Source organism: Podarcis cretensis (genome assembly GCF_951804945.1).
Source record: "Podarcis cretensis genome assembly, chromosome: 4".
NCBI classification, from domain to species: Eukaryota; Metazoa; Chordata; class Lepidosauria; order Squamata; family Lacertidae; genus Podarcis; species Podarcis cretensis.
This window is the reverse complement of record NC_137173.1, coordinates 94,479,443-94,497,836: the sequence shown is the minus strand read 5'-3', so window position 1 is coordinate 94,497,836 and position 18,394 is coordinate 94,479,443. Positions and strand designations below refer to the sequence as shown.

The window sequence follows — 18,394 nt, the reverse complement described above, 5'->3', positions numbered from 1 at the left end:
ATTATTGGAATGTAATCGAAAACTAACAAAAATGTATCTACAAAAAAGAATAAAATCATCTTCTATTGTTGGATTAGCTCCTGGTCTATATTACTTAACGGATATGGGTGGTGCAGTTTGAATCCCCGCGACAGGGTGAGCTCCCGTTGCTCGGTCCCTGCTCCTGCCAACCTAGCAGTTCGAAAGCACACCAAAAAGTGCAAGTAGATAAATAGGTACCGCTCTGGCGGGAAGGTAAACGGCGTTTCCATGCACTGCTCTGGTTCACCAGAAGCGGCTTAGTCATGCCGGCCCCATGACCCGGAAGCTGTATACCGGCTCCCTCGGCCAATAAAGCGAGATGAGCGTCGCAACCCCGGAGTCGTCCGCAACTGGACCTAATGGTCAGGGGTCCCTTTACCTTTACCTATATTACTTAACAGGCTCAGAGTACTTGAATTAGAGAACCAGGAACATTGACTGAGCCATTCTCCTCTCTATAGCAGATATATATGGACCCTGAGTCCAATTCTGACTCACTGCATAAATGCATAACGTGGGAGAAAGCTAGTGACAGCATCATAGATTAAGTTTGAGAACCAAGGTACCCACTGTATTAACAATGTAGACAAAGACATTTCTTTTCTTTTGTAGAAAGGAGGGGGGAGAGACATTCCCATCCACCAGCAATCCTTATCTCCTTTGAATCTGCAGCTCAATTGGAAACCCTCTTAAAAGGCTATTAGAATCTTCAGGTAACAGACCTTGCAGGGCTTTGAAAAAACCGGCACGGCAATTTGCTGTTTGCATGGGAGCCCCAGCCACTTCCATTGCCTGGACTGCAAACAGCTTCTGTCACGAGCCTTGAAAATCAATTCCACAATAAGGAGGGTAAAAACCGGCTCCAGGTTCTCTTGCCTTTAGGACCAACTGGCGCAGTAGAGCCTCCTTCTGGGCACTAGCAGGATCTACAAGCCGTTTTACAAAGAACGCTCCCCAAAGGCTTTGTGAAACAAATAACAGTTCAGGTACTATTAATAACTTTCCTGGGGAGCCTCGCAGGAGACTTGGCTCTGTAAAGTCTGAATTACAACTATGCATGGCGCAAGCAGCAGGAAGCGATGCCAAGTGGGGGGGTTGGAATCAGCTAAATGCTTGGTTTTATTTGCCTCTTTTGTGTTCAGGATTACAGTAATTGCCTAGAATGCCCTTTCTTCCAAATAACAGTATTCAAATATCCTTAAAGGCAATAAAGCATTGTTTTATATTGCTCGAAGTAAAAGGTTGTGTTAGTGAAAGTAAATTGTACATTATTGCGCCGGTGATCTTGCTGACAATTGTCTGCTATGCCTTAGGAACAAGAGGAATACCCCCCCCCAAAAAAAAAACACCCCTCTCTCTCTTCCAGGATAAAAATCATAGATGACCACAGCAGGAACAGAGATAACAGTTAGAGAATGCCGTTCCTGATGATTCACTAGTTTAGCAGTAGGAAGACATTGCTTTCACAGTCAGATTAAGCATAACTGGAAAGAATGTTATTTTAATTAATTTTTATTGGGCTTTTAATGTTTATTGGGCTCCCCCCCCCCGCCCCAATCCCCACAAAGAGCAACAAAGAAAGGGTTTAGGAAGCAAATGTAGAACATTAACCACCTCAGATCGTGCCCACTGGGATAAGTGCTTACTTTAATCCTGACCGAGATTCTAACCAAGCCAGCTTTGACCCATGAGTGTCTGTGCATTATGAGAGCCGCATAAAATTGTAGATGCATTGTCACTGTGCTGGACATTCTAGTTCTCTAGTGTCTGTCACCAGTCCACCTTATCAATTGATGAAGCTGTCTTGTACTCAGCACCTACTTGATGGGCAGCTGCCCTCCAGGACCTCAGTGTGTCCACACTCCAACAGAGGCACGAAGTTCTGCCCAACATCGGGGGAGCGTCACATGTGCATGGCATCAAGCATGCAACACACATGCCATGCTGCGCACTCCGAGGCCCGGCAAGGGCTGCCATCGCCACCGCAAGGCCCACTGCTGTAAGGCCTGGACCCTCAAGATTGGGGGTGGGGCTCAGCCACATCTAACCAGACTTGAGGGGGGCTTAAGACACTTCAGCCCTATGGAGTTTCCACCTATGCACTCCACAATCCTTTCCATTGGAGATATTTAATTGCAGAATCAATTAAAACAAAGATCTTCTGGATTCGCTCTACCACTGAGCTATGCCTCCATTTCCTCCTGAATTCTAGGATGACAACATCAGACCTTGGTACAATTTGCTGATTTCAGTGCTGTGGTCCTAGGGTTGTGTTCAACATAGCACTAAGGCCAAGAACCTTCTTCCCCTCCATCCTACCTGCAGACTCCTGAAATCTGTTCTGGAGTTTTCACCAACCCTCCAGAGTAGATTTGGGGATGGTGCAGGAGAAAGTGGGATTCTTGTTATGCTTGTGAGAATCTGTGTGCTGCCTTATGACGGCACCTGAATTTACTTCTATGTGTCCCCTACGTTTCATCTTTGCGTAACCAATCTGGAGGATATATGCTGCATCAAATCTGGAGGATATATGGTGCATTAAATTCACAGAGAACATAGTTAAACTATGGATTTTGCAACTGCAAGAGGCAGCGATGGCCACTAACTTGGATGGCTTTAAGAGAAAATTAGACAAATTCATGGAGAATAAGGCTATCTAGCCACACTAGCTATGTTCACTGCTAGAGACAGTAGGATTTGTTTTGCAAATAGTTATAAAACTGCAGTCACTTGTAGCTCAGGCCCCTCCACACATCCTTTTTCTTGCATCTATGATGATTAGTCAATGGTGGCACTGTGGTCTAAACCACTGAGTCTAGGGCTTGCCGATCGGAAGGTTGGCAGTTCGAATCCCCGCAACAGGGTGAGCGCCCGTTACTCGGACCCTGCTCCTGCCAACCTAGCAGTTCGAAAACATGTCAGAGTGCTAGTAGATAAATAGGTACTGCTCTGGCAGAAAGGTAAACAGCATTTCCGTGCGCTGCTCTGGTTTGCCAGAAGTGGCTTAGTCATGCTGGCCACAAGACCTGGAAAAACTGTCTGCAGACAAACACCGGCTCCCTCGGCCAGTAAAGCGAGATGAGCGCCACAACCCCAGAGTCGTCCGCGACTGGACTTAACTGTCAGGGGTCCTTTACCTTTACCTTTTTTTGGTGCAGTCACATACAAACAATTCAGAACGAGTGTTAGACATGGTCTAACTTATGCATAAGCTGCGTCCAAGGTAAATAGGAGGAACGCTCCATCAACAGGTCATCTGAACAAGCCTTTAGAGCAGCCACAGTTTCAGAACAAAAATTTGCTTGTGCCATTGAGCTGCTTAGTGATGAGAAAGACGTTGGAAAACAAAAAAGAAACAATTCCTAGCAGTGCTTGGTTTATAACATAGAACACAACTATTTTATAATATGATCATGGGACAGCCAGAAAGCAGCAGTAGAAACTCAGATATATAGGCTAGGTGCCAAATGGCTCCTTAAACCAGGGTTACAGTCACTAAAACAAAATATCTAGCTGCCATTTGGGGGCCAAAAGACTCTAAAGTCATATTTTCCAATGCGACTTTTTGGTTCATGAAATTTGTTTTGATTGTGCAGATAAAAGGTAACAGACAGAAATCTACAGGATGTGTGAAAATGGTCAAGATCCAAGGATCCCCAGGCATGCGCCTCCAGATGGTGATGTCAGACGCCAGCCTGACACCCAGGCATCTTCACTTGATCACAAGTTGTTGATGGACAGGAGCAAACTGTGCCTGACGCCTGGCTACTTTCTAACACTTATCAGTAATATTAAAACAAAGCAGCTTCATAAGAACACAAATCATTCCCAAAATATAACTATGACCAAACCTCTTAGATATGTACTTCAAGTACAAACTGAATGAGGTGTGAGCTTCCTTTTGCCAGCTAATCTCATGTATATCATGTCTAAGTTGAGACAAATCAACTCTCATCCGTACATCAACACAAAAAGAAGCCTTTCTCTTTTCTGATCTTTCATATTTGTCAGAATTTGTCATATTTCGTGGAGAAGTGTAGAAGAACAGCCAATTTTCTTGAAGAGGTGTGTAGCTACTTCCTCTGGATGCGTATCCAAAAAGAGCTGTCACAACGTGGGTGGCGCTGTGGTCTAAACCACTGAGCCTCTTGGGCTTGCCGATCAGAAGGTTGGCGGTTCGAATCTGTGCAAGGGGGTGAGCTCCCGTAGCTCTGTCCCAGCTCCTGCCAACCTAGCAGTTCGAAAGCATGCCAGTGCAAGTAGATAAATAGGTACTGCCATCACGGTGTTCTGTTGCACCAGAAGCGGTTTAGTCATGCTGGCTACACGACTCGGAAAGCAGTCTGTGGACAAACTCTGGCTCCCTCGGACTGAAAGCGAGATGAGCGCCACAACCCCATAGTCACCTTTGACTGGGCTTAACCATCCAGGGATCCTTTATTTTTTACATCTCCCATCATCCCGGACCACTGGCCATGCTGGTTGGGGCTGACTGGGTTTTTAGTCCAGCAACAACTGGTCCAGGGGTCTTTTACCCTTTTACCTTATCCAAAAAGAATTGTTTTGATATTACACTATACTGAAAAGTTTAAATGTTTCTTTGATTGTCCTTGAATCTTCCCGCAACACTTGCCATCATCTCTTTGATAACCACTGCCTTTGAGCATATCCAGATTGCAGTGTTTCATTAACATACATCAGTAATGTAGAGATCAGGGAATTATGCCAAGGAAGCTCACTGGCAACTCTTTCACCAATTTCTAGCTTTAAAAATGGTTATTATTTACCAAGGAACATTGCGAGAAGCACTTGAAAGGGACATATGCGCTGGCCCCACATGATACAGACTATGTTGCAAAGCTTAAAATGAAAGATAAATTTTCTCAGTCCCTCCTTCCCCACTTCTCTGAAGTTCAATAGTTTGATCCTTTGCAGCAGACATCCTTATAGCAACAGCCTTGTGAAAGAGATGTGGTTGCACAAATGATAACCGTTATCGTCTTTGCATGCTCACTGGTCCATTTCTTAAAATACTTCACCTAGCCAGATGCTTTGATATTTTAATGTCAAACAGACAGTAAAGGTTTTTCCTCTGAACCAAGTGAATGCAGGCATCAGATTCCATTAGAAGCGGCTCTTTTAGCTAGATAACAGCCACCGTGGCCACCTGATGAACAGCGATTTATATGAAGTGAGTAGAAACTCTGCTCCAAGTTTTTCTAAGATATGAAACTGCAGAAATCTAGCTGAGAATTACCATGCACAATAGTGGTCACCAGAACCAAAATGGCTAAGCTGCCTGCCTGGGCTCTTTTGGGAGAAGGGTGGGATACAAATTTAATAAACAAACAATAACAATAATAATAAATAATGAGACATTTTGCCAATTGGGTAACTCCAGGCTGACATTCCCACCACACCCCACCCCCCAGAATGATGCTACTTGGTGACTTAGCACTCATCGTTCCTTGAGATGTCCAATTTGGGCACAGTGACAGACACCTTAATTAATTAGTCCCATTTGGATTACTGTAATGTGTTCTCAGTGGGGCTGCCTTCAAAAGGGCCTCAGAAACATCAGCTGGCTCAAAGAGCTGCAGAAGGGTTGCCACCTTTGGTCAGGCAAAATAAATGACAAGTCAGGCATTATACGGGACGGGTCTAAGGGGAATTTGGGGGCTAAAAATGACTCTACCTGCTGCAGAAATAACTTCAGAGCAATCCATTACAATGATACATGGGGCCTCTGCTTACATAAAAACTCTCTTTCCCAATCCCCCCTGCTCCCACTGGCACTTCCTTATGAGTAGACATCCAAAGGATTGCAGCCTATAGCTTTTGGGTCCTTGTTCCAAGACCCCTTGAGTCTTATAGGATCATCCCTAATGATTAAAATGGTGGAACTCACGAAGTCTAATATTTGAATGAAAATGTAATTTCACTATGCTGTGGAAATATGAACTCTGATCCTTTAACACAATTCTGCTTAACATTTCAACCGAAAGCCTTAATGTAATTACATGAATCCTTCATTTGCTAAGCAGAAAGCAATATTAGCATGCATCGTGTTCTGCCCTGTGTTACACACAAACACACACACACATACACACACACACACACCACCCCAAGTCAAGCAACTACTGATCCTTCTGGGTCCACGGAGTCATTCAAGAGAACAGCAGGTAGTAATTTTAAAAACAAATTGCCCAGAAAAAGCTTTTACTGTTGATCACTTGTTATAAGACTTGCCATTTGCAAGTAATTGGACCGAAACTGACCTTTTATGAGAGCCAAGTGGTAATATAAATGAAATTAATATATTCTTTATTGCAGACAGATAAAAAGAGTGACCCGAGCTTTTAACACACTGCTTGACCTCTGTGGTGTTTGAACATCACCAAGTCTCTGGAACGCTACAAGGTACCCTGGGAAGAAAAAAGGAGCAAAGCAGCTGAAGAAATGGTTTTAGTACATTAGCACTTAGCTAATGCACAGAATACCTGCAGCTTTCACAAACCTTCCCTTTGCATTAGATGGGGAAAAATATATAGCTGCAATACAATACACTGAAAAAAGCATCACTGGTTGGGGCTGTCACTGCTAAGGAAAGGGTGACTAGCTTGTGTATGGATCTAAGAAAGGTAAAGAACGCCTGGATGGTTAAGTCCAGTCAAAGGCGACTATGGGGTTGCAGCACTCATCTCGCTCTCAGGCCAAAGGAGCTGGCATTTCTCCACAGACAGCTTTCTGGGTCATGTGGCCAGCAAGACTAAACCACTTCTGGCACAACAGAACACTGTGACAGAAACCAGAGCGCAATTTACCTTCTTGCCAGAGCAGCACCTATTTATCTACTTGAACTGGTATGCTTTCAAACTGCTAGGTTGGCAGGAGCTAGGACGGAGCAATGGGAGTACACTCTGTCACAGGGATTCGAACCACAAGCCCAAGAGGCTCAGTGTTTTAGACCACAGCGCCACCTGCATCCCACCTGTAAGGTTCCCATTTAAAATTGAAATAGGACTCACTTTATAACATCATAAGTACTGTACTGTTTCCATTTAAACTCTCTCTTTGAAGAACTCAATTTCAACTTACAAATTTAAAGCTTTCTATGAAAATGTTTTTTCCCCTTTTTACAGGAAACGAACTTACAGTAATTACAAGATGAAGTTCAGTGATGCCCATAGACAATTCTCTGGCTGAATACACAGCACACATTTAAAGCACATTACTTTCCCCAAAGAATCAAGGGAACTGTAGTATGTTATGGGGCCTGGGAACTGTAGCTCTGGAGGGAGTAAACTGCAGTTCTCATGATTCTTTGGGGGAGCATGTGCTTTAAATGTATGGGGCATATGCAACCTCTGTTTCTCACATTCTCACTCTCTTATTGCAAGGACAAAACAATGACAGATGAATTTGTAAGTCCTTCAGTCAGAATGTGGAGCACTGGGCTGCATCAATAGGAGTATTGCATCTAGATCAAGGGAAGTAATAGTGCCACTGTATTCTGCTCTGGTCAGACCTCACCTGGAGTACTGTGTCCAGTTCTGGGCATCACAGTTCAAGAAGGACACTGACAAACTGGAACGTGTCCAGAGGAGGGCAACCAAAATGGTCAAAGACCTGGAAACGATGCCTTATGAGGAACGGCTAAGGGAGCTGGGCATGTTTAGCCTGGAGAGGAGGAGGTTAAGGGGTGATATGATAGCCATGTTCAAATATATAAAAGGATGTCACATAGAGGAGGGAGAAAGGTTGTTTTCTGCTGCTCCAGAGAAGCGGACACGGAGCAATGGATCCAAACTACAAGAAAGAAGATTCCACCTAAACATTAGGAAGAACTTCCTGACAGTAAGACCTGTTCGACAGTGGAATTTGCTGCCAAGGAGTGTGGTGGAGTCTCCTTCTTTGGAGGTCTTTAAGCAGAGGCTTGACAACCATATGTCAGGAGTGCTCTGATGGTGTTTCCTGCTTGGCAGGGGGTTGGACTCGATGGCCCTTGTGATCTCTTCCAACTCTATGATTCTATGATTCTATGAAATACTAGTCAGTTGCTTCTTTTTACTATTTAATGCAGGTTTGAGGAATTCATTCTACAAGACCAAGGTGAACTGAAATGCTTGACATTCCATTTAACTGCTTCTGAGTACAACTGTGTATTTAAAGAAAATGCTTGAAGTTAAGTTTATTCACAAAAGAAAGATGTTGGTAAGGCCAAAGCTCTCAATGTGGGAAAGAGCTGTGCAGTTGCAGAGCGAGTGTGGGGCCACAGGGAAGGTTGCCCCGGATGCAAAATGGTTAGGAAATGGAAAATGGCTTCTCCACGTGAACCAGGAAGTGACCTCTCCAGACAACCGGAACAACTCTTATTTTCTTATCTCTGTGGCTGTGATCTCCTGGGTGATGTGGATGCCCTTAGGCAGTTGAATATGCATACATACTCTGCCCATTTTCCTCCCTCCAACTACCACCCTCCACATGGCCCTGGGCACTGGCAACCCACACTTTGCCGCTGGAGCTGTTTGTATCCTGTCTACACAACTTCCTTTCCAGATGTTATAGTGGAGGCATTAAAAAAAAAAAAGGCCAGCATATTTGCCGTAACAGTTGAAGCTGATTATAATCTGAAGGATTATCTTCTTTATAGGCATCTATGGTTTTAATGGAGATCACTGCAGATGGTGACAGCAGCCACGAAATTAAAAGACGCCTGCTTCTTGGGAGAAGGGCAGTGACAGGCCTAGACAGCATCTTGAGAAGTAGAGACATCACCTTGCCAACAAAGGTCCGCATAGTTAAAGCTATGGTTTTCCCAGTAGTGATGTATGGAAGTGAGAGCTGGACCATAAAGAAGGCTGATCGCCGAAGAATTGATGCTTTTGAATTATGGTGCTGGAGGAGACTCTTGAGAGTCCCATGGACTGCAAGAAGATCAAACCTCTCCATTCTGAAGGAAATCAGCCCTGGGTGCTCACTGGAAGGACAGATTGTGAAGCTGAGGCTCCAGTACTTTGGCCACCTCATGAGAAGAGAAGACTCCCTGGAGAAGACCCTGATGTTGGGAAAGATGGAGGGCACAAGGAGAAGGGGGCGACAGAGGACGAGATGGCTGGATAGTGTTTTCGAGGTTACCAGCACGAGTCTGACCAAGCTGCGGGGGGCAGTGGAGGACAGGAGTGCCTGGCGTTCTCTGGTCCATGGGGTCACGAAGAGTCGGACACGACTAAACGACTAAACAACAACAACATGGTTTTAATGGAACCTCTGACATTCCAGTAATAAGTTCCACCAAAACTTAGTATAGGATGCTGCCTTGAAATGACTCAGACCATTCATCTAGATAGCTCAGCAGAGTCTATGCTAATGGCCACCAGCTATTCAGGCTTCAGGCAAAGACCTTTCCAGCCCTGGAGATGCCACCATATGTGGGAAGGGACAGTATCTCCATGGGAGAACATGTACATTGTATGAAGGTCTCTGGTTTAGGGCAGCTTGCTTTATAGAGGACAGTCCTCAACTTCAAGGGCTCTCCAGTCCATTTCCATGCACTCTGGCTTCTGTCATGGTGTTCTGTTGCACCAGCAGCAGTTTAGTCATGCTGGTCACATGACCTGTAAAGCTTTCTGTAGGCAAACGCCAGCTCCCTCAGGCTGAAAGCAGAGATTAGCACCGCACCCCAAAGTCGAATTTGACTGGACTTAACCATCCAGGGGTCCTTTACCTACTGGTAAAGAACCCTAAGAAGGAAGAGATGGGGTCTTGAAGTTGCCCATCAACAACACTTGGACAGAAGCAAGCAGACATGTCATCTGGTCACAGTCTTCTCCACTAAGAAAATATGCACTGTATTTACATTATAGCAATTATTTCATAAGCATATAGTGTAACACATGCAAATATATGTCCTATTAGGTACCCCTTTCCCCCTCTTTTTAGGCAATGTCTAAGTGACCACGATAAACCTGTATGCACTGTGTTTTATCCTGGGGATATTACCTGTCCCCTCCTTCCATCTTGATCTAACATACTGCCTTCTAATAGCAAGATTCTTGCCCTTTTACTGTCATATGAAATCACACCCTCCCACAAATAGCTCCAGTTTTCAGGCCACTCAGTAATTCCTGTAGAAGATTTGCTTAAAACGATGTAAAATATCTTGTTGCAGAACTGTGTATGGGCTTCACAGCCTTCAAAGAGGTCCCAATTTATGCAATACAATTATTATAGGTACTATTCGATTCATTTCTGTTCTGCGGGCTGTTGATGCATTGAAGAACTGCTTCCAACATTACTCACAAGCAGCAGCCTTTTAAAAGCAGTTTCCAGCCATCTCTGATCCATCAGCCTCGCAGGCCAAAAGATGATGAAGAAGAAAGCTCTTTTCACAGGGTTTTGTGCGAGACCAGCCACTGGCCCCCATATAATGGGAATTCTGCCTCTACATCCAGTGCTCTAAAAAGGAATTTGCAACACTGCACATTCTCCATGTATGCAAATCCCCAAACAGATTTAGATGTATGTGTTCTGTTTCAAAATTTGCTAGCTGGCACATAAAAATTGTTACACTTAGCAATTTAGCACAAGTATAATAAGAACGTCAGAGTATTATGCTTGGAGTCACATGTTTGCTGTGGCTTCTGAAAAAGATCATGAGAACAAGAAGAAAGCATTACAAACTCAGAGACGCCACCACTCGAGTAGTCACACTGCATTGTTTTATAATCCAACATAAAATATATATATAACTTGAGCTTCTGGATATAAAAAGTTAAGAAGAAGGCAAGTCTTCATTCTAAACAAAACATTCAGTTTGATACAAAAGTGACTTAATAAAAATGTTTATGAAGCATCTGAACTGGTGCTTCAGTTCAGATGTATTGGTACTCTGAAGCTGCCATATAGACTGAATCTAAATATCCTTATTTCAGCCTTGCACTGTCAATCGACGATATCCCTAGAATTTTGATCCAAGGATACTTAATGTACTTATTTTGACCAACACAGTATTCTTCACATTGCCTTTTTACACCCTGTTATCAAACATATCAGCTAATATGTTTACAGTAGACCCAAAAAAGTCCAATGCAGCCTTTTTTCTATTAAAAAAGGTAAGAATGTACCACCCACCAGATGTCAAAGAGAACAACAACTACCAGACTTTTAGAAGACATCTGAAGGCAGCCTTCTTTAGGGAAGCTTTTAATGATTGATGTATTAGAGTATTTTAATATTTTTTTTGGAAGCCACCCAGAGTGGCTGGGGAAGCCCAGCCAGATGGGCAGGGTACAAATAATAAATTATTATTATTATTATTATTATTATTATTAAGAATGTAATAAAAGCTGGACTATTTATTTCTCGCCTTTGCCTTCCACCTTTCCTCCAATGAGCTTATGGTGGTATATATAGCTCTGCTCCTCAGAACAACCCTGTGGTGCAGGTTAGGCTGAGAGTGACTGAGTGCCAAGTGAGAACTGGAACAATGACCTCCCAGGTTGACTAACCACTACGACACACTGTCTCTATTTGTTGATATTGAATCTGAAGGCTCATCCGCATGTCCTGTTGCTCCACTGCTTTCCCACCGGGGAAAACCTCTCTTTAGCACTCAGTTTGCTCCAATTTAGCACTAAAGAGTGGGCTTTTCAAGGAGTGGGGGATAAGCAAAAGTATGGACAAGCTCTTCATCAATACACTATGAAATCTGATGCACAACTGCAGATTTCTTTTAGAAAAAAAGAAAAACCGAACTAACTACTGAACTGTTTGTATATTTTGCATACGGGGGCCAACAATAAAAACAGACCAAGAGACCCAACTCTTCAGGTTGTTGGCAGTCTGTTCATAACAGTGACAAAAGAAACATCACAACATTTAATGCCGGCATGTCTTTCCCAAACCAGCTTTTTCTTTAATTGAGGCACTCAGCATTACGCACAAAAGAGTACACTGCCAATTACATTCCCTTATAACAATGCAGCCCTCTCCAAGGAAAGTCTACCTCTCCCTCAAATATATTGACAACCAAGCCAAACGTCTCCATTAAATTGTATCAACTTGTTACTGAAGTGAGATGAGCCCACACCCCACAGTCTCCTGTGACTGGACTTAACTGTCCAGGGGCCATTTACCCTTTTATACCTTTTGCATTCAACAGCACTAAAAAGTCAAGAGACTCTTAGTCAAAAAAGAGAAAAAAAGCATCCACCTGGATCTGGTTGCAATTTTGTATTCCGTACACATCAAAGGGGAGGGGATGGTGTTGAAGTCTTAAGACAAAGTTGAAGATTAATATTGGATTTAACAGTGATTGATGTCGCTATTTAAACCAGAAGCTGATTATTAGGTTCCCCAGCACTTATTTCCGCTACTTTTGCAAATACTTGAACACTAATTAATGCAGCTCGTTCAAGCTTTGCTTTGGGAGCTATCTAAAAAAATGGAAAGGAGGATGCGCAAATCAAAACATTCCAGCAAGCAAATGGTAAGATAAACCCAAACTATTCAAAATGTGATATCTGGTCTTTTTTATAAGAGAGAGAGAGAGAGAGAGAGAGAGAGAGAGAGAGGAGCCAGAGTAAAGCAGAAGCCATCCATTACTGACCTAAAATGAAATAACAGTCAGTCCAGGAAAAACTTGACTGAAGAACCCAGAGGCTTTTGGTCTCAGTCAGAAGAGAGCTCTTGTGTAATTGATTAGCAACTTGAGGGGAAGTTTAGAAACGGCACAGTGAGGCCTTTGAAAATTACTTGAAGCACAACACTTCACTTCTATTGCTCACTTTCCTGCCTGGCTTTCAGAATCCCAATTTGGCTAAAGCAAAGGGCATTCTGGTTTGCGTTGTTGGGGTATTGGGGGGGGGAGGGGCAAGCAAGTACTCCAAATTCATGGTCCTACCCAGTTTTTTTGTTAATGTGCCCGTACTCATCATGAAGTTGCTACAGTAAGTGTCGCACTTGAAGCATTTTGTGGGGTGGGGTGGGGGGTGATGGTACTGTGTAGCCTTGAGTACCCACAGAAAAAAGCCATGGTCCTATCAGTAACATCAATGCAACACAAACACTGTTCTAGTTTATGCCTGTTCCCAGACCACAAGCGGTACAAATCTGCCTCCACTTTAAAGAAGACAGATTAAAAAGAGATGCAAAGTCCAAGAGTGATGTGGTTGCATTGGCCCTCTGATTACTTCCATGGTGCTCTAAGTGATGGCTAGATGTGGTTTGGGTGAAGGTTACCAGATGTCCCTGTTTCCAGGGGACAGTCCCCAAATATACAGCTTTCTCAGCATTCACATGTAGATAGCAAACAATAAGTGTCCTCGGATTCATTGGAAAAAAACTGGTAACCTTAGTTTGGGTGGATTGTTCAGTTATATATGACAACAGATGATCCATGTCCTGTTAAGAAGACCAGCACTATATATAACCACATGTTCCATCCTAAATACATGGAAGGCTGTAGGTCAGGGATCGTGAACACCCAGTAGCCCCAGCTTGCATTACCAATGACCAGCAATGATGGACATCCTAGTCCAACAGCATATGGAAGCAACCACAATGTAATGATAATCAAGAGACAAGAATAAATTAGGGGTCACCCTAGCAGTGGTAGAGAATGATGAAGCAGCAGGCTCACAGTTTGCACTGGCCAGAACATTAGGTAGGGGGGAGCAAGGAAAAATGCTGGCAGAGCAAAGGGACTCAGATTGCCCCCATTGCCACACTCAAAACAACCCATTTCAAGGGTTTCCCCTGGCAACAACCATCAGTAGATTCCGGGAACCAGATGACTTTCTAAGGGCATCTTCCCCCATCTCTTTTGGCTCTTGGAAGCTATGGTTTTCATTTAACCTTAGCCAATTTTTTAGTCCCTTTGCCATAGCCTGAGCCAACGGCATCGAAACCAGTACCACATACTGAGCCCTAAAGTGCAGAGCAGCACACAGTTGCAGTCGCTCACAAAGCTGGGGCTGTGGACATTGTGGAACTTTGCAAAAGTGCAGCTTCCATAGGCTGGAACGAGCCACGTGAATCACCCCTAATCTAAGAACAAGACTATCCATTTTCTAATAAATGAATAAGGAGTGCAAATAAGTGGTGTGTGCACTTGTGACTTTTCTGGCAAACACCATTCATAACCATGCACCCATTTCAATAAATGTATCAAATGTAAAATCTCGTTATGGACGTCTAATGTTAAAACAGAGCTTTAGAGCCAAGCCAGATGTAACGTTAATCACATGGATGTAATTGAGAGACATATTTCATTAAAAAAATAAAACGTCCATGGCTTGGGGCAGTCCTGAGTATCTTAATGCCAAGACTACAGTAAATAGAAGGCGAAGTTTAGCCCTTTGTCCCCTTCTGTAGTCCTGCCAAATCATACATCACTTCTGAGATGCTGCTACCTACATTGGAAGTGAAGGCTACACACACACACACACACACACACACACACGTGTGTGTGTGTGGTCCTAACACTGTTCAGGCCCCCTACAGCTGCTATTTAATTCCTCTTTTTAAAAACCTGCATGTTAATTGCAATCAAGCCGGTAACATCCCATCTAACTTGGCCCCAGAAATACATGCACAGAAAGCCAATGGGGAAATAAAATGGCCCATTGGCAGACAACTCTACCAGGGTCACCTCAAACCGAAACAGCTAACCTAGTTGGCAACCATGCAGGCCCCAGATTCACTTTAATCCTAGAGGTTAATCGGCATGTTTTAGAAACCGGCCGGCTGTGCTGCTCTGAAGATGTATGAATGCACCCCCGCAAATGGCCAACTATCAATATTAATTGCATCACTTAAGCCTAAGAAGGGAACAAGCCTAAGAAGGGAACAAACGTGATATCTTTGAGTCTATGGTACCCTCTATGCGGACGACTTAATTCAGTCCTGGAAACTGCAGATGGTTTAATTCAGTGTTGGAAACTGACAAGCAGCAAGTTTCACTCAGGTAGGCTGCAGCAGCTGTTCCTTCTTCTTTCAGTCCTTTGCTCACACCCACCACAGGTCCTTCCTCCCCCTTTCTTTTCTTAATCACCGATTCATTCTTTGCACACTGAGTTCTGAAGATACAGCAGTGATAAGACGACAGCAAGGAGCAGAGAAATAGGCTTGAGAGAAAACCTGACATACCATTACTGTGCTAAGGGGAAGGGATAACTAATCATCCTTAGCAACTCAGAACCTTCAGGAGATCTTCATGGTAACTCACACCCCTAATCTTTTCATTTCCCCCAGATAGTTTGAAGTCTACAGTTGTTTTATTTCCCTTTTTTTCCCCAGGTGAAGCAACGCTTTTACAGGTGCTGCACTGGAAAGGGGTAAGCAGACTCTTGAGCGAGGCAGAGCACACCCTACTGGCAAAGGACAACTGTCACGACCCCTTAATAAAGCCAGCCAGGTGCAAAAAAAAAGGGGGCACCCCCCCCCCCATGCACACACAAATAAGAGACACAAGTTGGGGTCCTTCTCTGTGCAGGTTCTGTAGTTTGTGGCAGACTGCTGTGCCACAAGCACGAAGGCCCGCTCTTTTATTGAAAGAGGCAACAGGCAGCCTCACTCACACCATCTAAAAGGGACTAGAAACTTGCGTTCCACTGTGCAATTCCTTGAAGGCAACTTAGAACTTGCAAAGAGGGGGGAGGGCAGCCTTCCCTCTGTTCTTGTCACATCTTCCCCCAGGCGAAAAAAGTGAACATCTTGCCAAATATCTCCGTCTCTTCTCTGCGCGCGCCCCCCTTCCCCAACTCGTTCTTCCCCCTGTTGGTCTCTTGGAAATCTAAAACGGATTCTCTATTCACTGCACAATGAGGCAATTCATCGCCTAAGCAGCAGCAGAGTGGAAAAGGCACTGCTCTCTTTCCCTGGGAGGCGAAAGCAGAAGGGAGAGGGAGCGAGAGGGAGATATCTAGGCAAAGCGAGCGTTTCACCGGGGGTGGTTGGGGAGGGGGGGGAGAGAGGAACGAAGGCAGCCCCATGGCTACGCGAGTGCCGAGATTTCACCTTGCCCAGGTGCTTACCTGCGATTTCCTGATAGGGGATGTTGAGCAGACTGAATCCTTTGGCTTTGTACGCCTCCCTCACCTCGCCGCAGCTCCGCGCTTTCGCGTCCGCCGCTCCGGCGCGCAGCGACAGCAGCAGCCCCAGCAGCGCCCCGAGCAGCGCCCCGATCCAAGGAACCATGATGCCCAAAAAAGGGGGTAAGAACAGACCAAAAAGAAAGAAAAGAGACACCCCTCTTCTTTCACCCCCGCCTCCCCCCTCCAACCCCCAAAAAGAGAGCCCCTCGCCAAATCCACTTGGAAAGATAAATCCCACGGAAGAGCCTTCTACCAGAGCCCCGAGTCCTGCGCAGCCGTGCGCGCCTCGACAGAGCGCACCCCCGCGGGGGAAAGAGCAACCGGGAGCCCCCCTCCCGTCGCGGCCAAACTTTGCGAAGCCGGCTGGGAAGGCGAAGGAGGAGGGCGCACCCGAGGCAGGCGAGGCAAGGCGGCAGCCGCCCGCCCCTTCTCTCGTCTCTCCGCCTCCTTCTCCTCCTCCCTTCTTCCTTCCTCGGCGGGTCCCGTTAAAGTCCGGCCCGGCTCAACGCCGCTGGTGGTGGGGCGCGCTGATCCTCGGCGCCCGGGAGCGCGGAAAGCCCGGAGGTGCGGCGCGGAGGCTGGAGATGGCGAAGCAGCCGCTGGCTTGGCTTTACGCACGGGTAGGAGGAGAGCCTGGCTTGGCTTGGCTGTTGCGCGCTGCGCTGCTGGCGCTGCTGAGAGGCGGACATCCAGGAAAGGAGAGCCGCTGCGCCGCGCAGCCTGCCCAGAACAGCAGCAGCAGCAGCAGCAGCAGCAGCAACCGCCTCCTGGCAGAACAGGCGGCCGCGGCAGCCTAGCAGGGAGCCGGCAGGAGCGCACGCGGGGCAGGCGAGCGAGCGGCCGAGGAACGTGCTCCACATTGCAGCGGCGGCTTGCCGGTGAGGAGGAGCGCGAAGGAAAACCCGGAATGGACTCCGAGTCGTGTCCCCCCCCCACGGCCGCCGACCAACGCTGCCCGCTCCCAAGTGAAAAGAACGCCCCGTTCTCTCCAGAGGAGAGGAACCCCACAACGCACGTTTTCGCTCAGAGCACCCCCCACTTTATTCATTAGGAAACGGGGGGGGCCTCACGCGCGAAAAGGATGGGGGGTCCCTTAGCATCCCCTCCCCAAGTTAAGAACAAGGGTACCCTTGTAAGTGGGGCCCCCATCCCACTCAGCAGGAGATATGTTGACATTAAGCAGGGGAATCGTACCCTGCTTATCTCTAGTGATACACGGATTTGGGGGGGGGCGGTGGCTGTGGTCCTGCTGATTTTGTTCCCATTGACCAGCATGACCAATGGTTAGTGGGGGTGGGAGCTGGAGTGCAGCAACGTCTGTAGCAGCTCAGGCTCTCCTTCCTTGCAGTGCCCTAGGAAATGTGGTGACATCAGGGACAGCGATCAAGAGGGTGACCAACTTTGCTTTTCATCAGTCCCATCTTCTCTGTCCTTAACAATGCCTGGGTGTGCAGGCACTGGCCAGGCATCATACAGTACAGTGAAAAGCTTCTGAGAAGCTGTCTTAAACTAAGCAAAAGCTTTGCTCCATCTAACTGAGAACTGTGTTGCAGAGGTCTATTCCAGCCCTACCTAAAAATGCCAGGGACTGAACCTGGACTTTCAGCATACAAAGCATTTACTCCACCACTGAGTTATACCGCTCCATAACAAAAGGAACAGGAGCAGGCACAACTGGATTCCCTCCACCCCAGTCAGTTGATCACCTTCAGTGCCAGATTTGGGGCAGTGGAGGCAGTTCTCCTGCACAGGATGCCTTACTACCAAAGACTACCAAAGTCTGCCCCTGACACCTTATAACTGACTGCCAGATGTGAGGCTATGGGTGACTGTTTTACCAAATCCATCTACAGTACCTGAAGGAGGACTATATGATTGGGGTATATTACCCTCTCCTTCTCATATCCTGCAGAACATATAGCTTGGCTCACTTGCTTGAGTCACCAAGAACTACATGTTGCAGTGATTTATACTTTTGCCTCCATTTGTAGCATATTAAATATTAGGCTGACTCCCATAATCACAGCGATTCTGCAAGGTAGATTACTGAACACCATTATTAGCCTTATTATTACAGTTGCTATTAAAGGTAAAGGGTAAAAGGACCCCTGACCATTAGGTCCGGTCGTGGCCAACTCTGGGGTTGCAGCACTCATCTCGCTTTATTGGCCAAGGGAGCCGGTGTACAGCTTCCGGGTCATGTGGCCAGCATGACTAAGCCGCTTCTGGCGAACCAGAGCAGTGCACGGAAACGCCGTTTACCTTCCCACTGGAGC

At 45.8% G+C, this 18,394-nt stretch overlaps 1 protein-coding gene across 2 annotated transcripts in view; it reads right to left on the bottom strand.

The window, feature by feature from the left end:
• The window catches only part of GPC6 (glypican 6), an 802,940-nt gene extending 786,694 nt beyond the window's left edge, over positions 1-16,246 (bottom strand). For both annotated transcript variants that reach the window (XM_079972771.1, XM_079972772.1), the window contains exon 1: positions 16,059-16,246. In XM_079972771.1, coding sequence (XP_079828897.1) covers positions 16,059-16,221 — 163 coding nt within the window. In that variant the 5' untranslated portion in view covers positions 16,222-16,246. The remainder of the gene's footprint in view (positions 1-16,058) is intronic.
• Positions 16,247-18,394: the final 2,148 nt, after the last annotated feature.